The sequence below is a fragment of the Haliaeetus leucocephalus genome, unplaced genomic scaffold (assembly GCF_000737465.1).
Source record: "Haliaeetus leucocephalus isolate CR32 unplaced genomic scaffold, Haliaeetus_leucocephalus-4.0 Scaffold802, whole genome shotgun sequence".
Classification (NCBI taxonomy): domain Eukaryota; kingdom Metazoa; phylum Chordata; class Aves; order Accipitriformes; family Accipitridae; genus Haliaeetus; species Haliaeetus leucocephalus.
In genome coordinates, this window is record NW_010973238.1 from 849006 (window position 1) to 875670 (window position 26665).

General features: G+C 41.0%; 2 protein-coding genes across 7 annotated transcripts in view; both read right to left on the reverse strand.

Moving 5' to 3' along the window:
• PPIL2 (peptidylprolyl isomerase (cyclophilin)-like 2) overlaps window positions 1-18310 on the reverse strand; it is a 74783-nt gene extending 56473 nt beyond the window's left edge. For 2 of the 5 annotated variants that reach the window (XM_010581638.1, XM_010581637.1), the window contains exons 1-6: window positions 18197-18310; window positions 18020-18069; window positions 17429-17474; window positions 16441-16503; window positions 16229-16280; window positions 1304-1355 (exon numbers count right to left, since the gene is read on the reverse strand). In XM_010581638.1, coding sequence (XP_010579940.1) covers window positions 1304-1355; window positions 16229-16280; window positions 16441-16503; window positions 17429-17474; window positions 18020-18069; window positions 18197-18228 — 295 coding nt within the window. In that variant the 5' untranslated portion in view covers window positions 18229-18310. Of the gene's footprint in view, window positions 1-1303; window positions 1356-10038; window positions 10168-16228; window positions 16281-16440; window positions 16504-17428; window positions 17475-17759; window positions 17824-18019; window positions 18070-18196 lie in introns of those variants that run through there. The other 3 variants (XM_010581639.1, XM_010581642.1, XM_010581641.1) reach the window with 3 other exon arrangements.
• Window positions 18311-20721: 2411 nt separating this feature from the next.
• LOC104840607 (protein HIRA) overlaps window positions 20722-26665 on the reverse strand; it is a 36167-nt gene continuing 30223 nt past the window's right edge. For both annotated transcript variants that reach the window (XM_010581644.1, XM_010581643.1), the window contains 4 exons: window positions 25704-25826; window positions 24410-24573; window positions 22282-22370; window positions 20722-21692 (listed from right to left, as the gene is read on the reverse strand). In XM_010581644.1, coding sequence (XP_010579946.1) covers window positions 21576-21692; window positions 22282-22370; window positions 24410-24573; window positions 25704-25826 — 493 coding nt within the window. In that variant the 3' untranslated portion in view covers window positions 20722-21575. The remainder of the gene's footprint in view (window positions 21693-22281; window positions 22371-24409; window positions 24574-25703; window positions 25827-26665) is intronic.

Genomic DNA, 26665 nt, shown 5'->3' on the forward strand with positions numbered 1-26665 from the left:
CTGTTAATACCACCAGAGCTGAAGAAAAGCCATTGCCACAAGGGACTGGAATTCAAGAGGAAGCTTAGAAACGGATTTTTCGAAAAGGTATCAGGTTATGGCCCAACTAATGGATACAGAAACATGCTGGTAAAATGTGAGGCCTCACTCCAGCTGCATAAAAAAGAGCCAATCACCATGTTTTCAGTTCTAGCAAAAGCAGAGCTGCTGAGTGAGCACACTTGTTGATCTGGATAGAATGAATTCAGCTAAGGAGGGATCATTAAATGGAATAAACTGCAATATCTGAAGACCTTTTTATCAGACAGGTGTGAACCGAGAAGATCCTACATACGTAGCAACCATTCTACATGTTAAGATTTGAAGAAAAGTCTGCTGATAGACAGAAATGCAACATTTTCCCCTTTTGTTGCATTTTCCTTTGATCGGTTAATGACATAGCATGCACCTTTTTAAGGAAAAGGCTTCTAAGACTGTGTGGCTGCCGTCATTCCAACCCAGCACTATGAACTAGACTTCTTTAAGGAAAGCACAATATCACAGTACCTTTCAAAAACCTTGGCCACAGTGACTATTGATCATTTTTAATACCCTGCTCTTGAGACAGATGGAACACAAAATGCAGAAGAAATCCATCAGCTAGAGATAAGACCTTGTAGTCCATGGACTTTGGTAAGGAGAGACACTCCAGCATTTTATTCCCACCTAATCCCGGCCACTCTCATTTCAAAGAAATCATTATCTGCCTTGTAAAAGATGAATTAATCTCCGCTTTTCTCTTTTATTCTTAGCATCCTCTCTTAGATGGCAGATTTTATATCTTTAACCCTGCAGAAATAAAGCTTGAGGCTGCTGTCTTGTGTTCTGCTATTCGTAAAATCCCACATGTTCATTTAAGTCTAATTCATTTTATAAACAAAAAGTTGTTCAAAATCAAGTGAACAGCAAATATTGCCCCAGGCAAGTTAGAAAAAGATAACATATCATAGAAATTTAGCCATTTCTTAAATTTCTCCTTAAAGTATACAGTACCTTACTGCAGTAGCAGCTATAGTAAAGTGAAATTGCTGAATAATTTACAGCTCCCCAGTGTAAAGAAAAACAGAAATGGAACTTTAAAGGTAAACATGTCACTCACAAGAAGCAGTTACTCTACTCAAAAAATAGAAACCATGATAGAGAACACAAACTCCGTAACTTTACCATGAGTAAGACAAACCAGGATTTATTAAAGCACTCATTAAGAAAAAAAAACAACAACAAACAAACCAAAACACAAACCACAGAGAATTACCATACTTACCTTCACTGTTTTTAGCAAAATTCAGCTTTATAAGTGATTTGGCATCCAGTTTCTAAAGAAAATGAAGCATTAAAAAAATTAATCACAACAGAACCTAACCATGGAAATAAAAGGGAAGTGTAACATCAGTGTTAGGATTTTAATAGTACATAATTTATTAATAATATATTGCAAGTTTTCTGAATCATCAGAACCCTGGGAATTTAAGTCACAGACAGCCCACAAAAACAAGGCTCACCGAGGCTGAGAACTGGGGTAGATTTATTTTACAGTGTTGTAGTTTGACACAGTACAGTGCTAACCAGAGTGAATAAGCTCAAGAAGTTGCACACAATTGTCTTAGCACAAACTGAAAGGGGAGTTTGCATGAAAAGCTAAGAGGCAAAGATCATTGCTGCTGATCAGAAGTGACAATTCAGAAGGGACCTCTGATGGAAGTCATAAAGCCAGCAAACCTTTTTGGCAATCAAGCTTGCTACCTTTTCTGAAATAACTGTCATTTTTCTTTTACTTCAGGAAACGTGTAGCAGAGCCCACATGATAACTAGCAATAATGAAGAGAAATTGAGGCACAAAGTTGCTGGAGAGGCACTTCGGGTGATGAAGGGAATCCTAGGAGGGATCTTCGGCTACTTAATCCCCAGGTAGCAATTCCACAGAAGAGGGAACCAAGATAGCAGCCGAGGTTGGGGTAATGTTCTCTGACTCCAGAGAGGACACCGCAAACTAAGCTAGTTCCTGCTCTCCCATCCCTCATCAGAAGAATGTCTATGGCATTTTTCTGCTGCCCTCTCTCCGGAGGGGCTTTCTGACATCGGGCGGGAAGAGCTGGCAAACACTTCTGGACGATCAGGCTGCTCCCTCCCCGCAGCCTTCCCTAAGACATGAAAGCTGCAAGCACACCCAAAATAACAGTGAGCCTTCAGTAACATGACAGGGCAGGCCCACATATGCCAGTCATTTCACAGGGTCAGTATCGCTGGCATGACATGACAGGGCATACCACGACCGAGGTCACCTCGCCAGGACGGTCAGGTAGTGCTCAACTGGGGCACCCAGCTGGAGACAAAGTCCAGCCCAGTAAGCTACAAGGCTGACTCAGGATCTCAGATACATTAAAAAACCAACAAACCTTTTGATTTTTATCAGCTGCCAGAGACAGTTTCACCACCAAATTGATTGTTAAAAGCACACACAGCACAGGCCTTTATAAAAGAAACAATCGGTTCTCTTCTCAAAACATGCACCTGAGCAGATATGGGAGGTTTTTATAACCCAGACAGCTCTTTATAAACAGCCACGAGTGGAGATCTGCCAGCCGCGGTGCCGATGCTGCGAGTTCAATCATTATGGCAAAGAGCGATAACAAAATCATGTGAAACTAAGTCAGTGGGCTTTTTCTGGCTAATCAAAATTCATATTCTTGGTTCAGAGAGTACACATTATGACAGCTGGACTCATTCGTTTATAGAACGGCACATCTCAAATTCTTTTCAGCCAACTGGCAGGCTCATATGCTGCTGGAAAGGTAGCCATCTCTCTAATTTATTAGCAAGAAGAACAATGAGGGCTAGTAGGAATAAGATGAGAAGGGAAAAAAGAGGCCAGGTTAGGTTATATTTAGTTAGGCAATCAAAGACCAGTGCCGCTGTTTTTCCTTAAGTGGATTCTCAAAAAAAAGCCCCAAACCCCAACAACTGCACACTGCTGGGGCACAAAGACAGACAGCAAAGGCAACAGCAGCTTCTGAAATGACTAACTGAATGCAGAGCTTTATTCATTTATTTATCTTCTTACAAAATTGTCAAAGAAGTAGTATGGGAACAGCAGAGTTGCCAAAATGAACATATGATCCTGGACAGATCTGATCAACCTAAACAACTTATTAACACAAAGCAGCATCCATCTGTGCACATGTTGTGCAACAGCCCAAAAATTATGTTCCAGAAAAAGCTTCTTTAGAAATACAACCACTGGAAACATTGATAATTTGAAGGAAGGCCTTTAAATTATCTTCCTGGCAGACTTGAGCTATCCCCTAAACATATGAGCAGATCATCTTTAAACAAAAATGGAAACAGTTCCCTAAGAAACAGTTTAGCATGACTGAAGATTCAGATTTATACCTTGACAGAAATTCAGTGGAAAAGACAGACTAAACTGCTATACAGACTTTAAAGGTAGCAAAAGCTGCACTACACTGTTTCATCTGTCAACGTGTGATGATCAGGGGGTTCGAGCACATCCCCTAGGAGGACAAGATGAGACAGTTGGGGTTGTTGAGCCTGGAGAAGAGAAGGCTCCAGGGAGACCTTATAGCAGCCTTCCAGTACCTAAAGGGGGCCTGCAGGAGAGATGGGGAGGGACTCTTTAAAAGGGAGTGTAGGGATAGGACGAGGGGTAATGGCTTTAAACTGAAAGATGGTAGATTTAGATTAGATATTAGGAAGAAGTTCTTTACTGTAAGGGTGGTGAGGCACTGGCACAGGTTGCTCAGGGAAGTTGTGGATGCCCCATCCCTGGCAGTGTTCAAGGCCAGGCTGGATGGGGCTTTGAGCAACCTGGTCTAGCAGAAGGTGTCCCTGTCCATGGCAGGGTGGTTGGAACTGGATGATCTTTAAGGTCCCTTCCAACCCAAACCATTCTGTGATTCTATGTATCGTTAGAAGTGCTGCCAAATCCTCGGACTCCTACTGTGTACCCAGGGAAATAGTATGGTATTTCAGGTCACATTGTTCTATAATATGGAAAAGTAGTTTTCAGCATCAGTTACTCATGGTGCATCAGCTGCTCGTGCTGGCATCTGTTCCCCACTGAGACCAGACTTATACAGTCTTGCATGTCAACAGTAAATAAAAAAATAGCGATGCTCATATAGGAGTTGAAATACATGCACTGCCTGGATTCTTCTTCCAGGATGAGAACTGTATCCTGAAGTGCTGTATGAACATTATAAACTTCTATTGCCACAGACTAGCGTTCTATCAAGCTTGCATTGAAGAAGTGACCTTGGGATGTCAGCTCACACCCTTTGGAGCAGCTCTGCGCTTCAGCTGAGCTGGCAACAGCTTCATGCCCAAGCACTCCCACACCGTATCACGAGGGAACTTCCCACTACTGATAAAGGATGTTGTTTGTGCAATGTATTTATGAAAAGGGATGGAAATGGACCAAGAGTTGTATATGAGAAAATATGTGGGGGAAATATAATTAGGGCAACACCTGAAAAATATTTTGAGAAGTTGATTGACATGTCTTAATGCACGTCAAGACAAGAGGAGGATTTAGTGTTTTGTCAAAGGAAATCTTTGGAGCACCAGAATGGCAAAACCAGGAGATGATCTGCTACAAAGGACTGCCACGGCCTACAAAGGCAGCTCAGTGCCCAAGACCAGGCTGCAGGATTGGGCAACTGCACATGGAGCAGCCACAGAGGAGGGAGTCCAGCCCACACACCAGGACTTCCAGTTGGTCCAGTTTTGAAAGACCTACATGTTACACAGGAAACTACAAAAGGACGTGACATAGGAAACCTGTATCATTTTTTTTTTCCCTCTCAAGTTTTTCATTTCACATGAAAACTGGGTTATCTTGCATGTGGGTGAATCTGCTTTTATTTATTCTCCATCAAAAGTCAAAGCTTTCCAAGCACCATCACACAGTTTGTTGCCATGGAAATGACCGTTATGCCAGAAACAGGTGCCAGCCTTCACAGGAAGAGACACCAGGAGTGAATGAGTCCTAAAATGAGTTAAAGTACTTGTTTTCATGCATTTCTTATTATTAATAAAGCATAAGAGAGCTCACATATTGCACACACAGCTCAAGTTCGAAACTATTTCCAACCTGAGTTTCCCTGACACACACCTACCATCCAGTTTCAGCCAATCTCCAGTGAAAAAAGCAAGGAAAAACCAAGGTTTATTAAAAACACTTGATCTAATTAAAATTCTAAATTCTTAACGACAATGAAAGGCCACAAGGATCCGCCACTTCCCCTAAGCAGAAATAAGAGCTGCATATTCACTTCTAAAAATATTTAATGCAAGAATACTGGAAAGCAGACACATTTCACGGCGCGTAATGCCAGCTGCTCCACAGCAAGGAAGGGCTAAAAAAACCAAATGCAAACCCATGCAAGCTCTTTTCTCAGCTGACTCCTCTTTCACAGGCACACTTCCACAAAGGCAGCCAAGGCTACTTTTGGCCATGACCTACTTTCTTGCAGCAGCAAGAAGCCCCACCGCCCTGCGCGGTCTCATCTGTCAGCTGACAGCACTCGCTCCTGCGGGATCCCAAAGGGCAGCATCCTTTATTGATACCCAAAGCAGAGGTTATTACGATGCGTAGGTTAGTGGGGCACTGTGGCAGCTCACAGATGAAGCATGCCGATTATTTCAAATTAAATCATTCTCTGTCATTGCTGTGTGTCTCATGAAGATATGACCTACAATCCCCGCGCATCAATTAGTTACACCTTCTGAATCTCTTTGGTCTGTGGCTGCATGTTCTACTTTTTAATGAGGCTCTGACCCTGTTGGATACGCACCAGCCTGAAAAGCAATCAAAATGGGCTCATTTGATTTTCTACCCACACATGGGTAGAGCTGGTGATGTGCGGCAAGAGCTGTATTTAGTAAATACAGACTTTCCCGCTCTATCAACAGTAATTGAGTTAGCATTAAAATATTCAACACTTGGGGATTGGACACACATCTGAATGGCCTCTGGCAGGAACGCACAATAATCCAGTGAAGCTATTGTGGGGAAAAATTCATGTGTCACATCTGAACTGGTTGACAACACAAGGACAAAATCATCCAGTGCTGCCATGGCCATTTGGTAGGTTCTCATCTCACCAAAACAAGCAACACAGAGCTACCTCAAATAGAAGAGAAAGCCAAACCAAATACTAATATTAAAACACAACATTGCCTACCAAGTACCAAATTTAGCTTAGCAACAAATGAATTTTGTATTAATTTCTTTGGTTGCTTTAAAGATGAGACCTGTTGCTCTTTGCATACAACTTCATATTTTAAGAAGCCCTCTTACAATTTTCTCTGCTATAAAACCTTCAAGAAATATGGGAATATGAATTGAATGAATAGTATTGGAATAACTCCATGTATAATGTTACTTATTTCAGATCTTGTAAATGGATTTAATGATGATAAAAGGCATTGGAAATCCTTAGGAAGTCTACATTATGGGAGCGTGATTGGAAAAAGCAGCACTGTTTTAACAAGATAAGCCATCTTCATGTAGTTTCGTATTTCATGAAAAATTTGGGGTCAGCAGCCAAGAGGCCAGAATAGTCTCATGATTCAAGGTATTGTTTATATGTTCAGTTCAATAGCAAAAATGCTAGATATTTATCATGTGGGCAATGGTCTACCAAATGCTAAAAAGATACCCTCAATGCACATTCTTGGATGAAGCTGCTGTTCAACTGCAGCTTTCATCTACTACTGAACTGGTATGGAAATGGACACAAAAGATCCTTCATTACGCATTTCCAGACCACTGTATTTCCATATTTAGATTTTAATTAAACTGACACCATATGGTCACCAAAGCCTTGTCCAGAGAATCATAAAGATATGCTTGATAACACACACGTGGCTTACAGACACTAGCAGTAATGTTGCTCTATCAAAGAGCACGTTAACAGAAATTACCATGAGAAAAAGATGTGTAGTTTCATCTACAAGATTAAACCTGTAGTCTTAATGCAGTCAGAAGTCTATCAATCCAGAGACCCACAGCCAGATACAACATGGTTCATGGAAAATAAAGCTTTGCAGAAGCATCAAAAAGCTAGTCTCCAATTTTAGTGAAAAACAGGCAAGTAAGGATCTGTAGGAAACCTCATGCTGCATCTCATTTAAGGCTAGAGTGTTTCACAGCTGCTAGTTTTTCAGTGTCACAATCACAAAACCCCATCCAATGTGCACACTTCCACAAAACACAGAAAAGGAAAAAAAAGAGACCATCTGTCCAGTCTGTAAAACCTAGATGTAAATACTTTGTTGCTGTAAGGGAAATAATGCATTAGGAATAATGCTAGACACATTATCTGCCTGCGTCCAGAGCTGGCTTACTGGATAAAACACTGCCCATCACCACCACCACAATCCCCATCAGCAAGGTGTGAAGGAGGCACAGCAGCTTGGCCAGTGACTCATGACACTGGAGGGTTTTAAACATCTCCTTTTGATAAAGCACTTGAACAGTAAGTCTAGGCAAATCTCATCTTCTTTGCCCTCACTGTTGCCCAAAGATACAGGGAATTGAAAAATAAATCCCCCTTTTAGGACAGATGAAGGCTATCTCTTGGTGGTGCTGGGTGCACTACTGTAAAACACACCGATACAACTTTGGAAGAGAAACAACCTACTATCCATGTGTTCGCCACTAACAAAGCAGAGTGGGAAAGTTTCAGAAAATGCAACAAAAAAGGAGTCATCTTCCAGGTCATCAGCCTCACCAGGACCTTCATCCCTTTGACCCCCCTGTGTTTTATGACTATTGCCAGCTATGACACATGACTTTCTGGTCATTCCTCTAGGCAGGAATCATGTCCTCATATGTTTCTATCCAGGGGCCTTGAAAATTTATGGTCACTAGTCAAATATTAACTCATTTAGACTGTTGACTAAAAGCTAATAATTTCTGAAGCAAATGAGGTAAGACGACATGGTTCAGTTGCTGCATATTGAAGAGCTCATCTTGTTCAAAGTAGATTCTAGGCATTTGAATAGCAGCTTGTGCCTGCTGCCCCCAGACAAAAATGCACCTAGAGAGAGATGCTGCTGAATGATGGTGGCTGTGACCACCTGTGTCTGCAAGACTGCTACAGGCCACAAAAATACAGGCAGTAACATTCAACCGGAAACAAAACAACAACAACAACAAAAAGGAGAAAAGGAAGAACCACTGCTCATCCTGGTTAACTCTTATTTATAAATAAGTATCTGCTTCTGAAATGACCCAAGCTATCAAGAGAAAATGCAACAAATTATCATATTCTGAAAGCACCTTTGGTGTCTCAACACATACACTGAAACTGTTTTCTGTCTTAGACTATCATGTGTAATATATCAAAGTATTAGAAAAGTATTTCAGGAAGAGATTGGAAAATATTCCCACCACTGTAGCAGGCATTCACCCAGCATTTACTGCATACAATTAAGATTAACTCTGTTCAAAGAAGATAAATTAAACAGATGCGGAGAAGGACAATTGTGACCATTTAGGGTATAGACAACTTAAAGGCAAGAAGAACATCTAACAGGAAAATACAAGTCTCAACAAGAAAATGTCAAGAAAGCATTAAACTCCTCTGTACCAAACACACAGCTGTAAACACTAACAGAGACAAGCACAGTTTTGGCACAAATACAAACGAGACTAAGCTGGTCAAACCAAAAATTTACAGAAGATGTCTATCAGATGAAAAACCATCAGAAGAACCTCTCAGCAGTCACAGCAGGAAGAAAGCAAACACTGGTTCAAGACAGAGCATGCAGTTTGCAAAGCAGACTGTGAGAGAGCTGAGGACCTCAGAGAGTCTTCCAGTTTTCTGTTCCTGATCATTTCACCCTTCTTTCTGCAACACATGAAAAACCAACTAAGCTGGATTTGTCTGAATCATTTTTCAACAACAAAGCTTCCCTTGGTTTTATTTCTGTAAGCTTTGTTCTCTGCTCTGTAATAAGCTATTATTCACCCAGAACAAAACTGTATTCCCACCTCCCACTGAAACTTTTCTTACAAATAAACAAGAAAAAACCTTCCTCCTTCACTTCAAATGTACAGGGAAAAATATGGTTAAGTTTAACAAAAGAGAAAAAAGGTTGGTAATCTGCATTTAAACCTATGCAATATCTGAAGACTTGACTGAGTTGCATCAGACAAATTAAGAAATATAAATTGAATTTCAAAGATGAAGATGTGCCGACTTCTGACATGTATGTGAAAAGCGTTCTTTAGAGAGGAATTAGAATTCTCATTTATACATCAGTTATGCTACAGCCAAATGAGACCTGAAGTTACTGATCCACCTAAATGATCACTCATTTCCAAAGCCCCAAGGAGAAAACATAGCAGACTACTTGGATTTCAGGTGCTGTGCTCTGATGTTGAGGAAAAAAAAAACAGTGAAAGGGGATATGTCTCACTCCTGAATTTTTATACATAAGGAAAAATATCTCAATTGGTCAAACTAATTTGCTCTTAATTAGATAGTCCCAGCACTCTAAGATATGGAAAAAGGATGTGGAGATAGCCTGCCTATGGAGGGCTGCACAGCATTTTCCTCTCATATTTTGCATCTAGACAAAGAATGAAAATGCTCAGAGTAAGCATAATCTCTTTGGAAATAGTAAGAACGAAGAAAACTTTCCAAGAGAAAAAGATGAAAAGTCACAAGGAAAATCTGACTCCTGCTGCAGTGTGCCATCTTTAGAAGACCTCAAAATCCTAAGGTAGTATTACCACTATGTTGCAGAAAGGTCTAGACAAGCACTCTGAAAATGCATCACATTGAACATTATCTACAGCTATTACATTTTCCTGACAATGTATTCCAACAGCAGCTACTGCTATACTGGCATGAAAGAGGTCACCTTCAAACCACAGATCCTTGTCTGATGACATCCATTATTGGCTGCTCGTTATCTAGAAACACACCTGGAATAACACAATTAAAGCAGTAATCTGCAGCAAATTACCACACAGACCGTCTGAACCAAGTTAAAAGCCATAGTCACTGTTGATTTAGGCAATATGGGTCACGTGAAACCTGAACTTGTCCTCTCCTCTGTTCAGGCTGTAAACCCGTCCCACTCAACTCAGCGTTGGATGAGTTTTGTTTGTGATCTTGATCTTGACACCACTGACTCAGCAACGTGTGAAGCTCATGCAACCCACTTACAAGAATCCATTCCTGAAACACACAGGCCCTGTGCTGATTATTTGATAGAGGTGGAGAGCAATTTGTAGTGAACTATAAAGCCTTGGCTGGAACTTAACCTGTACTTTAACACCTGTTTCTACAGTATTTGTTATTTCCCACGCTCCTTACATGCTGCAGTTTGTTTATTCAGAATATTGCAAAAGAAGAAAAAAATACCTAAGCCCTCTTTGTCATTACATTCACTTCTCAGGTGAAGAAACAATTATCAGTGCTTTCTATTTCTGCTCTGTGCTTTCAAAATACTTACACAGTAAAAACACTTTTAATTTTAAGGAAGTTTTACCTTTGCTCTAATTTCTGCATCCTTTTCAGGCAGGATTTCCCTTATTTAGGCAGCCAAAGACTTTTTTAGTGCATAAAAAAAAAGTGCTGTAAGGTTGTTTGCTCATCTTTAAAGTGGGATTAATAAATTCAGCAGTAAAAAAGTAATTTTATCCATAGCCTCTCCATTAACCTGGTCAGCAAGCTTCTCTCACTGCAAGACCAGCAACTGATTTCTATGAGACTGACTGAAATCTAGTTGATCAAATTGAAAAGAAATGATGCTTTCGCAATAAAATGAAGTAACAATAGCCACCAGCATTTGGGAGAGGAATTAGCTAATAAGCATATTTAAGGAATGTATTTGAGAATGACTTTCCAAAGTTTTGAAATAACAGACTTGGTTGCAATTTTTTCTTTTGAAGGTAAGAAGTCACTGGTTTTGAAAGTGCCTGTAATTATTCAGGCAAGCATCATCCTACCAACCTTATTTCAAACAAATGATTAAAAAAAAAGGGCACTGCTTACATTCCTACAAGAGCAGTGCTGGAGGGAGGAGGTGTCCACTACAGGCTCTGTCATTGCTGCAGGGCATTGCAGGTACAAGATGTGCATCTCTGAGTGCTTTCAAAGAGTGGATCAGACAGGCTTACTGCATGAGGCAGGCACCTGTAATGCCGCAATTATTTGATCATATTAGTCATAATCTCACCCCAAGTCATTTTTGTTTGGTAAATACAGGATTAAGAGTGTGGGAGAAAAATAGCAAATATTTATCTTGTACACAGAGCAAAACTTTGGGTATAGCTCTCTCTTTTAAGAAAGCAGATGTCCTGCTGGAAAAAATCAGAGATTTTCAGCCTTTTGACTCCAAAGTTAGTCCTCTTTTTCCATGTCAGTGGCTCTGCTTTCTACTACTTCCTTACATGCCCCAGACTCCTTTTTACTGTTATCTTCAGAGGCAGCCCAAGCAAAAGGCTTTCCCAACCCTAAAAAAAATCCTCAGAATTTATAAAAATTTTCCTATTTAACCTAGTAAGAAGCTAAAATCTTGTGACACTTAAGAAAAAGCTCTCTCTGGCCTGTAGGTCTGGATCCTAACCTTGCATGAGACAGGGCACAATACAAGTTGTGCTCTGCCTCATTCAGACCAGAAATGTCACTCCTAGTCTCATACATTCACCACACAGCATCTTCAGGTCTCTTAACCTGACTCTTAGGCATATATTAAGCCCAAGCTAAATTAACTCGACTGAATCCTGTTTGCCCTTCAAGACATACATAGGTAACAACCACACAGCTGCACGTGGCCCTTAACATGAGGATTGCCTCTCTGCGTTATGCGGTATCAGCAGACACATGGATTTTAGTTTGCTCTGAGCAGTGCAGAAACAATTCACACAAGTGAGCCCTCTGTATGAGTTTAAAAGCAGATGCACTTCAAACAGTCACAAAATTGACTTTGGATCAAAGCCTTATAAGCAAACACCAGAGATGAACTGACTTTCAACTGTCCAAAAGAACTGAATTCCCACAGAAAAGGGAGAACAAGGGACAAAGACCATAGCTATTTCTGAGACAGGGGAAGAGAGATATTAGCCCAAGGATAGAGAGCCAGTCTTGAATGGAGCTGAAGTACACCACAGTAATCTGGCCCGCCCACATGCAGTTAGAATGTTATTGAACCAGACTGAGAAAAATAGGTATTTATATCAGAAACATTACAATGCAAAGGAGAAAAATAGCTCAGCCCACATATAACATATCAATGCAACAAAGAACAATTTCCTTGAAATTCCTGTCAAAAGGCATGCTGCTACCTTCATGCGGATCTATCATCTGTTCGTATTTGAGATTCCAACAAACCAGACACACTCTGACCAATCTCATTTCTTGGAAAAAGGTACTCCTGAGCCCAGCTGGCTGACTTGTGTGGGCATGCTGGTCACTGCTGTCATATCTCCGCTACATGAAACGTTCTGGCAAGCTTGCAACTATCTGCAAGCCCAAGAAGCCAAGTGCTGTTCTCAGTAAAAAAGAATGAGCTAACTATGACTTTTCTCTTTATTTTATGCAATTGTAGTGTAGACATAAGCTAGGGCAGCGTCCTGACAAAGCTGACAAAAAAAGTAAGTGAGCCAATCCCATCTGACAGGCTGTAGTTCAGCTGCGAAAGATGTACTGTTTCTTCAAAAACTATGGGTGTAGTAACAGAAGTACTTTTTACTGCAATGCATTATTTAAAAGGGAAAAAAAAATCTAAATCCACTTTCTGGAATAGCTCATGGGAAACTTTAGACAAAGGCCAATGGTGATGTGTTTCTCCTAAACGGATATTGGTGTCCACACTGCACCTCAAGAAAATGTTCAGAAAAGCAAGAAGAAATAAACCATAAAACATGAGAAAATGTAGGGAAGGAAAGCAAAAAAAAGTAAAATATTTTAAACATATGAAAGAATAACTGTGATCTTTGCAAAATTGCAAAATTTCTTTAGAAAGGAAGGCTGGTCCAATAGCTTAGGACTTGGAAGAATCAGAGAAGTCACTTGTAGATCAGTTCACAAACATCCAATTAATAAAAGACTAGCACAGTCCTACCCCCTAGGACCACTGTGAAGATAAATATATTAATGATTGCAAGGCTCTCCAATTCTCCATTGAGGGGTCCACTTCAGAAATAAGACAGCTAGGCAGAATTAGTGAGTACCAAGAACGTGCCATTAACAATGCTGTTTCCAAGTAGCCTACTGAGTTCCCTAAAATGTTTGGCCTGTAGCAAACCATAACAACAGAAGTACAAGCCACAAAGGAATTCATCATAATTTTTAACTTCAGGACAAAAAAAAGGAAAAATTCTCCAGAGCCTCATCACCAATGATGGAATCATCAATCTGTGCAAAGTAACTTCCTAAGTCCCTGTACAAAACATGGCATTGCAGCTATTCTGGCTCAATTCCTTTTTAAACAAACTCAGAGTCTTGAGTTTCTGTAAGTCAGCTCATTACAGAAAATATTTTCTGGTTTCCACAATGAGCAAGCTGTACAAGTAAAAGAAGTTCCACACACAGTGGTAAATAGAGGGAAATACAGTCTAGAGATGCACAAGCTCAACTCACTGACTTCCTCCGCCACCTACCCTGCCTTGTCCCAGCACCCTCATCCCCTTCCTGCCCAAGGCCATCCTCCCCTTCGGAAAACCAGAGCTGGCCCTCTGGGAAACGAAGGCTAAATTACAACACTTCCTTCGATCCCACTCTTCAACTTATAGCTCTGCAGGGCTGGATTCAGCAGGGCTGTGTGCTGTTCTGGAGAGCAAGCACTTCCTTTTTCTTCAAAGTGGTCTGGAACACCTTGGTCCTGTGGAGGACAGAGCTGTACAGCACAAGTCCACCACTGAATAAAAGGGAAGAAGAAAGGGCTCCCCAAACAGAGTGATACATAGGTGTCCTGGTTTCAGCTGGGATAGAGCTAACTGTCTTCCTAGTAGCTGGTCCAGTGCTATGTTTTGAGTTCAGGATGTGAAGAATGTTGATAACACTGATGTTTTCAGTTGTTGCTCAGTAGTGTTTAGACTATAGTCAAGGATTTTTCAGCTTCTCATGCCCAGCCAGGGCACCTGACCCAAACTGGCCAACAGTGTATTCCACACCATGTGACGTCCCATCTAGTTTAGGAACTGGGAAGTGGGGGGGCAGGGATTCGCCGCTCGGGGACTGGCTGGGTGTCGGTGGGTGGGTGGTGAGCAATTGCCCTGCGCATCATTTGTACATTCCAATCCTTTTATTACTCCTGTTGTCATTTTATTAGTGTTATCACTATCATTATTGGTTTCCTCTTTTCTGTTCTATTAAACAATTCTTATCTCAACCCAGGAGTTTTACTTCTTTTCCTGATTTTCTCCCCCATCCCACTGGATGGGGGGGAGTGAGTGAGCGGCTGCGTGGTGCTTAGTTGCTGGCTGGGGTTAAACCATGACAATAGGAAAAGGGCACAAATGTTGAGGAGAGCTGGAGGTGCACTGCAGATCAACTACAGAAGCACAAGTCTGGGTAAACTAGCGGATGTCAAAGTCCAACTTCATTTGAACATTTATGGTTCACCACGTATATTCTGCACAATCTCCCTTTCTCGATATTAGACAAAACCACTGGACACATTACACCTCTTGCTTAGCATTTACCCAAAGTAATTTTAAACCACATCACGGCTCACAGTCTGAAATGAGAACATGTGTCATGGAGCTGCTCCAAGCAAAAAAAAATTGATCTGGCAACACCCCAAAACTCCCAACTGATGCACAGAGCAGCAAGGCAGTGAGAGGCCGGTGAAAACAAAGAAATAGCTGTAATTCTATTCCTTCTCAACAATACATTGGCCTCCTCATGTGTGAAGAAAGACCTTCAATCATCTCTCCATCGCACAAACACACCTGCAGTTTGCTATAACTGAAGATATTGAGTCTCAGGCAGCCTGTTCATGTTTAGAGTTTGGAATGCTGCATCTGTATTTAGCTTCTCCTCGTATCTGTCTGCTGGGAAAATCTTTAATCAAACACAAGATGTTTCAAAGGTAATCTCATGCCACACGACCATCTGCAAACCAATAACAATCTTGTGCAATGGCTGCCACCTAATGCTCGGGAAAGTAACTGCACTTACCGAAGGAAAAGACAAGTTCCAGTAGCTCAAGCAACAATTTCTGTTTAAAATTTTCCTCTATGCCCTCACAAACAATGCACCCTCTTTTAAACACCAAAAAAAAAAAAAAAAAAAAAATTCCAGCAAGGGAATATTTCCAGTACTTCATATTTATCTGGTGCTCTACAACTTCACGCTACTACAGAAAGTAATCCCTTCGTAATTATAATTTATGCAGAAAAAGGGGGAAGAAAAACCACCAAGGCACTGAGCATAGTGTGAAATCCCAGTCTCACAGTGAACTATCACGACAGAGGCAGGTCAGCAGCTTTCTGAAATATATTGTCAAGATAACTCAAAAGATTTTGCAGCTTAAGCTTATCATTCATAATATCATCTATTAATCTCTTTAATCTGCATAAAGCCGAATATCTTTTTAGTTAGGAAGCATCACTGCAAGTTTAATCACAGATGCAGAGGTGAGCTTGCCAGCCTCTTGCCCTGTACGGACTAGAATTCTGCTTATATGAGGCAGCAGTACAGAGTCTTTTCCATCAGGCTTTCTGGGCATCACTAGCAGTAACAAAAGAGCTCGTATTTCCATCTATACAGATTTTAATTATGCCACACCTGTAAGAAAGGCAAGATACCCTGGGAGTTTATATAAATGAACTACACGTTTCCTCTACCATACTATTTACAATCCAATGGGAAAAAAAAAAAAAGCTCTCCTCTTCCTTCCACACACACAGTCCGAGGCTGATTATTTTCTACTACAAAAATCATTAGCAAGATGACAGTGAGGGGAAATCAGGTCTCAAATCCAGAAGCCCCTCCCCCCCTTCTTTTAGCTAAAAAGAGATCTCTAGTAAATGTCTACATTATTTTCAGCAAAGCTGATCTCACAAATATCATACTTCAAAATAGCACTCCCATTCTACTTCTTTTGCTTTCATTAAGGCATTTTTGTTTCTCCCACACATTAAATAGGAAACTGAGCATAAGGAAAGCAAAGACATCATGTGAATACACCCATCATTACTTACTTCTCCTGTGATTGGGTTGGTTCCATACTTCTTTATCCAAGGAACAATGCTCCTGAAAAGAGAAAGAATCAAGTAATAAGCGACAAGCACCATCAGAAATCTCTACTGATGGGCATGATTATTTTTGCCAACTTGCTAAGACAAAATGATGATTACACTGCTGTAACCACTTCAGCAACACAAAAGTAAAGCAAGTACAGACAGTAACTTACAGTATGTCAAAGACTGTCCCATCTGGTGTGCAAACTGGGTATTCAAATGGCTGCAGAGACAAACTAGGAAAAAAAGTACACATTCTTTTTAGCAAAATCATCCAGAAATCATGATGACAGAAGCAAATAACATTTTGCTGATTCACTTGCACATTAAAGCAAGGCTTATACCAATGAAAATACTGAGTGGCTGCCAATACCCACTACCCGATGCTACATAAATTAGGTTAATAACAAAATCCATGAAAGGAACTGGTGCCGTTCAGTAATGTGTAGCTGCCAGCACTCACAGCCATAGAGCTATAGGATGCTGTAATACTCCCCAGCCTGCTCCCATTGCCATGTTGGGCCGCACCAGCACAGAAGATGGTTCAAGCAGAAACACTCACTGTCTTTGCACTGAGATGGGCTAGGGAGTAACTGGCAATCACATTCAGCATCCCCTGTTAGGGATGCTTCCATAATCCAGCCAGCTTTTAGCCAAGCAGCAGTAGTTCGTAGATGTGGATGGTAACTTCCTGAACTATTCAATTTACAAGAGGATTTCTAACCCACCTCTACTAACTCCCCTCTTTCACTCCAGCACTTCAGACAGTAAATTCTAAACACAAGAAAATTAGCATAAATATTCCTTCAATTTACCTAATCACTGCCTCAGAAAGATGAGTGATTGACCAAGCATATTTTGAGCAGGGAAAAGTAGATCCAAGCCCCAATTACACAGATTTGAATGTACACGATAATTGTTCTGAATTATTTTATCACTATTCTTTTAGCCATCAGCTCCAGTCTCTGCAGACACTAATCATGGAAAGTATAGATATTGTTTCCATTCTTATTGAATTTTTTCTTGCTGCATTACTATCATAGCAGGCACAAGTCAATGAAAATAACTGCTTCGGAAAAACATGGCTTCAGTAATGGTTCAATGTGAACAGCCTGATAAAAACATGCGTCATTTAATAATAATAATGTAAATTTGTCTTACCTGCAGTGATCAAATGATAAACGTCTAAAATTAGTCCGTGGAAGGTCTGTTTATGGAACAAAAACCACAGCAGAATTTTAATAAATGCATAGTATTCTAGGTAACAAAGAAACATCTGAAAGTTACATTTTGCTATATACATGGTGGCAATTTACCGATGACAAGGATAAATACGCTAAACCTTGCAAAACTGTAACTAAAGCCGGGCCTCTCCTGCAGAGCGCAAGTACACTCCTCAACTGAAATTTCACAATCCGAAAAAAAAATCAAAACAGAGCTCTGACAGACAGACAGCACTCAGTTTAAATTGGATGATGAGCGCTGTAACTACCTTCAAGCTCTGCCCTCCCAGAACTTGCTGAAGGCATGGACAGCTCACCTGGGCGTTAAACCTCCAATTCCTGCCGTTTTCACGCCGACCAGCACCCTGGATTTGGGGATCCCCAGCCCCACAGCCCAGCGGTTCAGGGGCCGGGGCTCGGCAGCAGCTCCCCTGCTGCACCCAGAGGATGCCCCGCTCGGGGAGGTCACTTCAGCAGCCCCCCCACCCGAGTGAATGCGGGGGGACGACGGCACCCTTCACCCCTTTACCTGCTTTCTTGCCCCCGTAGAACTGCGTGTACTCCGCGCACGTAATGTACCTGCCGAGACAGCGGGGTCACTCACAGGCAAGCCGCAGCACACCCACGGCCTCCCCACACCCCGCGCACCACCGCGAGGCCCCGCGCCGCCCTCCCCGTCCCCGTCCCCGTCCCCGTCCCCGCTCACATCTTGTCCTTCTGGTGCTGCCTCTTCCCCATGGCGGCGGCTCAGCCCTCGGGCCCTCAGGGACGCGACTCTCCCCGGGCCCCGCCGAGCCGCCTTGCACCCGGACGGCTGCGGCCGCTGCTCCCTTCCGGTGCGGGTGCGGCGGCGAAAGGCCGCGGTGCGGAAACAGGGGCGGCGGGCGGCGTTCCGGGGCCGGGCCGGCCTGCGGTGGGCGGGAAACGCTGAGGGGAGGAGGAGGGCGGTGGGTGCCCGGCCGCTGCCCGCCGGCAGGATGAAGCGCACGCAGCAAACGTACGCGTGGCCTTTCCACTGTCTGAAGACGAGCCTGGTCCCCAGTACTTGGCGCCCAGCTAAATCTGGTTTTATTTCAGTTTTGGCGGTAGCTCCGGTTGGGTCCTCCCTCACCGGCGCCGGGGCAGGGACGCCGGGGAAGCCCTGAGGGAGTTTTGGCGGGTGTTTTCTGCCCAGGTCACCTAGCCAGAACGTCGAGTCCTCCCTGTGGCCTTCCCCATTTCTCCGTCCAAACCATTAATTAATAAAAGTTCCTCGGTTGTTCAAAACAAGGTGCCCCTGCTCCCGCACTAAAAGCGTTCCTCCTTGATTTAGCTGCCAGCTTCCTTTGATAACGTAATACAGCCTTAAACAGAGTTTTTCGTAGCCCTCATCCTAAAAAAGAAAGTGCTGAATGTAAGCGGAAAAAGCTAAAATACCCAGTTTAAGAAAAATGTTCACATTCATTTAAATATATTTTGTTGCCTGGAATTTGAAATCATATTATTCCTGGACTGTCAGGCAGTGACAGAACCTCCCAAGAAAAAATGGGTAGAAAAACCTACATCGTGTCTAATATGGAGACAGCTCTTCATTAAAAGTATTTCAGCATCTCTTCAGAGATTTAATGACAAAGAATGTACTTTCCCTTAGCTAATTACCTTTAAATTGTATTAAACAGCATTCATTACAAGACTGGTATGAACAGCACAAGGCTGAACAGAGGATGGCCAGAATCCAAACATCTTGCCTTTAGCAGGAGGAATCAGCCACCTCTCTCAGAGCTTTCACTTATCAAAGACCTCCAAAACTATCCATGGTCATTTGTTCTTTTCTCAGTAAACCATCAGCCTGGCAGCTGCCTACACAGAACAGTCAAAATCCATGGAAGCTGATAGCCAGACTCCCATGGACTGCACCAGGCTTTGGACTGGACCTACCTTTTCCCCAGAACATGGTGTCTATCTCCTGTTTTAATGATTTCAGTGGGTTGCTTGCCTGCACACATGAGCACAAAATGAGCACAACCTGCTCTAGTTGCAGATGTCCCTGCTCACTGGGGTTGGAATAGATGACCTTTAACCCAAACATTCTATGAGTGTATTCTACTCTATGAGGAATATAATGCCTGCTCCCAGGAGTACAGACTAATGGGCAGTAGCATATGAATCACTCGCAGCACTACTATGACTGGTTGTCACAGTACTATTAAACTTTTTGGACTAGAGGTCAAGGGAACTTGGAACACGTTCACTTTCCCCACCAGGTATACGCAGAATCAAGCTGTGCTGTCACTACATTTCCCACTGCTTGTTGAAAACTCCCTGATGCCATACCGAGGAATAGATGCTGAATCAGTTGCTTTTATTGCTCTTCAAGACACTTCAGCCAGCGTGCACATGAGATTGCCGAACAAAGAAGTAATATGGTGTCCATCAGGTCTAGCAGTTGCATACAGGAGGCAACAAAACCCTCCAAATGAGGGGGTTTGTTGCCTTAAAGAACACATCCCTCCCTCTAGGATCCAGACAACCATGTAACTGCAGAGCTGCCTCTCTGAAGAGGGTCAGTCCCCTGCAGCCAAAGTCCACAGTAGCACAGCTAGTCCTTGTCCTGGCCGAGGGCAAAGGCTAGTGCTTGTTTTTACTAGAAGTTTAGGGGAGAAACTGCCCTTTCACAAGGGTATAAATACACTTGCTCATTTCAATACTAACTTTCTTACTCAAAAAGATCTCAAAGGCAATAAATTGAGGCACACCTGAATTAGGTCCTGGAAAGAAACAACACACATGCTTTTTTCTTTCCCAGCACCAGGCATACCTTGGAGAAGAAAACAAGTTGATTGATTTGGTTTCAGTGGAATTCCAAAGCCACTCCACAAGTGAACTGCTGGCTGGCCACCAGCACTATTTTGTTATTATGAAATGCCACACAAGGAACATGGCCATAACTGCATGAAGCTCATTTCTTGTTGCAGTGCTGACCACTTTTGGCAGCGGTCAGGGAAGCCCATTTTGCTTTGTGTTGCCTGAGATAATGAGCATTCCCACACAGCTCCTGCTCCCTCAGCTGAGATGCGGCTCCAAGAGAAAACATACCTGGTCTAGGGAGATCACAAGTACTTGTCTGATCACGCTTTCAAAGATCACCCAGATGGTATTATTTATTTCCAGACATGTTAACAAGATTCAGCCTGTGTTGACATTTCTGGAGATGCCTGTGCCCTTTGTAATAATTTAAGACCATGTTTTTGCTTTTTGTTTTTTAAACCAATGCAATGTTCATTTATTTTTGTACTTACAAAAAAGAGCCACCCCATTGTATCCCTCCCCCTCCCCCCAAAATGCCTTTTACAAACATTTAAAAATTAAAAACCAGATGATGACATGTTAATTTGGTGGAATTATTTTGAAACATAGCTTTTGTAATTAGAGTTAAATTTCCTACAAGATGACTTTGTAGAGATAGCCTGATTATCGGCCAAATAAAATTCCATATTACAAGTTAGCAAATTCTAGTACAAAAATAGTCCATGTGTTAGAACAGCCTCTTATTATTATTATTATATTCACAGGAAAGAGTCTATTGGCTGCATAATACCTTAATATTTATGAAATTTCTTTTTACGTGGCTCATTCATCTAATTTAATATAGTGTTGAGCCTCAATAAATCCTCAGGCAAAAAAACCCTAAACAGGGTTAAATATGCTGTTCAGTGTACTCTGAAGTACTGTGCTTTTCACAGGACATCCAAGAAACCTCACAAACAGTTCTCAGCTAGTTTCGATATTAAAATGAGATCCAGATCCAAAAGGACCCCCCTGAAGTACATATCCACGACTTTCCATAGAAACAGAGGCCACAGCTTCGATGGTTAAGTTTCACTTGGGAAACGGTCTAGCTCATCCACTCATCATTTTCACGAATCCACTTTTGAGCTTCTTTAAAAACTAAAGCAGGTCACTCCTGAAGCATCTGAGACCCTTACAGCACTGCCCTCTTCAGGAGTGTCCCTACTGACCGGGCTCTTGCTCCTCTTCTGTCTCTGGTTAATGCTGTTCAGCAGTTTCTCTCGGACCAGGCCCCGCAGGGAAAATCTGGGGAAATGCTACTTGTCTCTCAAGATGTCTAGCTGCTCTTGATATTCTGTGAAAAGCCTCTGGAAGCGGAGGTTCTGTCCAATAACAGGAAGAAGCTCTTTCAATAGTTCTCTCTTTCGTAAACCCTGCACAAAAAAAACCACAAAAGCATTCTCAGAATGTATTACTTGCCATCATGAATATATTTGATAGAGCTGTTTAAGATTCATGCCTTTTTTCCATCCTGGAGAAGGCTGTATATTTTATGTTCTTACTCTGCTTACATGACTCCCAGAATAAAAAACTGTCTTTATATTTATATACACTCATGAAGCTGGTGCAGCCTCTGCAGTTACAGACTCCAGGCGTGCTCTGAGAAGGGAAGACAATTCATTGGCACGTTGCTATTTCAAAGTTGCTGTCTGAAGAATGTGGAGACCTGAACACGCAACTCTGCTCCATCTGCGTGATACTCAAGACAGTACCAGAGCTGATACTGTGGCACTAAGCATTTGTCTACAGTTTGACATGAAATAAATACAAGTGCCATAGGAGGAAGCCTGCTTATGAGATTAGAACAGAGTACAGAAAGGGTTCCAGGGTCAGCAAAAATAATTTGTGATTGCTTTTTGCCAACAAGTTTAATCATATTTTAAGTTCTATTATCTATCCAAGTTCTGTAAGTTTCATGGGAAATTCTTCCTCGTTCTTTGTTAAACTATTACCAGGACTTACCATAACTGTTGATTCCCACTGACTTCCAGCTGAGTAATGGACTGGACCCAGTAAATCCTTGCATAATTCTCGCAAACGATATTCAAACCCTGAATATTATCAGAAAATAAAATCACATTCATAAGCATTTCACTATATATAACCACTCCACAATGTAACTGACAACATTCAGGAAAGAGTTACAAGTATCTAGAATAAAATAAAGCCAAAAACATTGGTTTCTCAAAAAGTATATTCTTCTTCTAACAGCAAATCTTTGGAAAGCTAAGATGATTTGTAAAGGATTTATTTTAGAGTTCCAAAGGGGTTTATTTTAAGTTCTCAAAACCAAAACCACTATTAAAGATGATCTACAATAAGGAGACAAAGTGAAGTAGTTACTCCAGTTTGTTTTAAGAGCTGCCCTGATCAAAACCTCACTCCCCGCTCCCGCATAAATATACCAGCTTTAAAAAAAACAAAACAAAACACACCGAAAAATTGACACACTTCAACAGCCACAGAAATAATACAAGAGAGACATCACAAGAGTTGGAAAGCCACAAGATGAAAAACAAGTGAAGGGGAAAAGTTGTCAGGTTGCATTTAATGGCAATATATGAATTTGGAAAAATGGTATCAGGAGTAAAAAAAAAAGTAAATCAGACATCCTTCTGAAACATTAAAATATTACTAACTGGAAGAGATCTCTTAAAACCCTTAGCAAAAGAGCTTATAATAAAATTAAAATGGATCCAATTAATATACACAAGAGTTTAAAAAAAAAAAAGAAAACCTTTAATAAAACCACACACAGTTTCCAGGCCAGCTTTATTCACCCAAAAAAATCAGAGGGGGGAATTCCTTTGCAAGTAACAAAGTCATCTGTTCAAGAGTAACTTGCCAATCAAGGTATAATAGATTGAATATTTTAATGGATTAGAATTCATTAAATGTTGAAACCATCATAGGAATAAAGGGTCAATAATAAGATGTGCAATTTTCAAAATTTAGCAGACCTATAAAACTAGTGAAACAGTAATACACGTAGGGCAAAGCAGAATTTGCAGTGACATCCAGTGTATACACACATGCAAGGCAGTGACATTTGTGCAGTGCAAGATGAACCCTGCACACACAACAGAGAGGTTCTTAATTAGTGAAGACTCTTGAAAGTATAACCATCTCTTTAACATATGACCCAAGATGAACATTTTCATTTCAACTGCGGAAGGACAGAGAGAATCATATGCAGTTCATCAAGCTCTTGTTAAATAAGGTAGGGGTCAAAAGACAAGAATTAATGAGCTCAATTTTAATTTTGCCAACACCTATTAGGTGGCCTAACATGAACCATTTCGCTTCCCTCTGTGTAAAATGATTATGCATGGTGAGGAATAAGGCTGAATTAATACAATGGGAACTACTAAATTTGGAATGCAGACAAGCAGAGATACAACAGAGATCTTCAGAATCCAAGAAGCATAAAGTCAGTTGGTTAACCTTATTTAACATAATAGCACAGAGATACAGTGTATTCAAATATAAAATAGACACAAGCAACCTTTCTTGTGGGTTTCTTTCCTCACAGAATTTAACCTGGGGAGCTCACAGTACAGGCTGTTGAAATTTTAGAATGTAAAAAAAGTATAAAGTGCAAGTAACACATGCAAATTCTCTGCAGTTTTATGTGCTGTGGTACAAAGTGTCAGAAACCAAGCAACTCTTCCATTTCACATCAGGCAGCGATCGTCAGTTGGCTGAGGAATGTTACGTATTTTACAAGGTGCTGCTGGTTCCTCTGAAACATCTGTAGTTGCTGCCAGATAATACATACGATACACCTGATGGACCACTGGACTTTTTTTTACAATGCAATTCCTATATTGAAGTCCGCAGATGGCACTGTTTCCCCAGACCATGATCTGTTCACAGTCAGTGTGTCAAAACAGGATTCCTGAGTACTGAGCACTACAGGAAGCAAATGCACTTCAGCAGTTTGTTTTGGTTTTAAGTAAACACTGAGTCCAGAAGCCAAGTGCTAAAACGAGAATGTTAAGTGCAATCATACATATACATGATGTGAATAAAGTGTTTCTTAAAAGTCCATCAGAGCTGCAAAGAAGTAACACAGCATGGCAGGTCTCACCTTCATTAACCAGGTACCGTGCATAGATAAGGAGCCAGTGGCGATATTCATGACTGGACTGTAACATAAGTGCTGCTGCTATCTGGTTCTCCAGGTATGCAAGCGTTGTTTCTTGTTGCACTAAGTGAGGCATGGAGAACAATCTTGCAGCTTGCCTTCCTGAACTACAAAACCAAAAAATTAACATACCAGCCATAAAATCAGATACTAGTTTAAGGAATATATATTTTTGTAGTACAAGCTATTCTACACTTATATTTCACAGGCACCTAGTGCTTCCAGAGTTCAAACTTTTACTCACAAAGGCAGCACTTCATAGCAAACTGCCTTCCCCACCACTGGACAATTTACAAGTATCAAGGAAGGTTTTCTGCCTCCTGTTCTTTTTTTCTTTCTTTCATCTGTCTTCTCTTTAAAAACACATGCTTATCAGTGAGCAAGTGCTCCTAAAGCATTTACAGGATTTCTTGCAAATAAATGTATTGTCATAAGAAGGCTAATTTGAAAAAAGTAACCAATTAGTTCCTTTTTAGAAAAAAAAAAAAAAAAAAAAAGCTAATTTTTCAGTCTGGTATTTTCTCTCTCTCAAAAAGTGTTTGTTTGGATTTCAAATATTTTTCCCAATTAATTCCACACCCCAAGAGGTCAGCAATAAAATCATACAACTCTATACAGTTTCTCTCACCAAAAAAAATTAAACTCAGATGTGAAGGACAGAAATAGCACAGAAATCTGCCTGGGAAATCTAATTCAAATCCAGGTGAGGAAGGGCTATTAAAAATTACCTACAGGAGTCTGTTCTGGCTCACGCAATTCCCTGGTGATATTTTCAGATGTTAAAAATATGCATTAGATGACTAATCACTCAACTTTCTCAAAGACTTAATTAAATAAATCCCTTGAGGACAACTGAACTACTCAAAATTTGTAGGCCTACTCCAGAAAGCTGGCAAATTAAAAATTAAAATGTAAAATGTAAGAAATTCAGTTTAGCTAATCAAAATATTACATGTAAAGAATTGTCAAATACTTTACCCACCCAATAAAGAAGAGCCTCAAAAAGATTAAGTTTAGAGCATGCTTTCCTCCCCCCCAAGCAATCTCAAAATAACATTAAGGTACAGACTATAGATATGCAAAGGTTTAAGAAAAACACTGTATGAGCTACTGATAATTTCAGAACCATTAGCATCTTAAGAATTAACTCACTGATTCAAGCACATGAATAAATAATAGGGGAGAAAAAACCCCAAAAGACAAGCATGCTGATTAAATGAAGCAAGTAAGTGCATACTTTGATGTTCGTCCCTGTATTACAGCTAAGGGCCCAGAACACAGCATGGCTTCTTGGGATGGTAAACTATTCCTGAAGTCTGCACATTGTGCTAGAGAGTCCTGTTTGTCAGAAACAAGATTCCTGAAAAAAGGCAAACAAACAAAAACCAAGTTTGAGGAGAGTAGGCAGTGATATCAAGGGATCCAGCTCTGTTCTGCCTGAAAGCCCAACTTGTATTTTCACAGATAACCAAAAAAATATCACTGAGGTGCTCAGGAATTCCACAGACCCCAACTGTTCCCACTCCATGCCCAAATTCTGCTTGTGCTGTCATGGAAATGTCCCTCCCACCCCCAAAGTTCACTACATTAATTGTATAATACGATTGAGCATTAGTTTTGAAGGAAATGAACTTTCTACTTGTCATTTTACATCTAATAAGAAGTCAGTTCACCTGGAGTGAACACAGGTAATGACTACCTCATTAAGAACTTGATTTCACCTCATGTCAGGTCCCCCCATGCACCAGACAAGTCATCACAGATCACACACATTGACAATCTTTCCCATACATTACAGCTATTCCTTCATACGAAGGGAGTTGACAGTTACAGCTGGCATTTCCACACCTAATCAATTATATAATTTTCACTGGTTTGAGATGCCAAGGGAATCACTGGCTCAAACCAATGCTAAGTTTAGACCTCCAGACAGCTCAGAGGTAAAATGGCACAAATATTTAAAATACCCTTTACTACTTTATCATGTTTACATTTTTATGACGACTACAAGGATTGCTATTTTATATATTTCCAAGGCTGGGATACCAACTAAGAAATGACAGGCAATTCAGAATTATGGCTGAGAGCCTGTCCTCTGCTCCTTATTGACTGGGAAAATTTCTGCATAATTTCTCAGTTTATCTAAAGAACAAATAAGTTGTTTTTTCTTTTCCAACGGATTCACATCAAGTAGTTGAC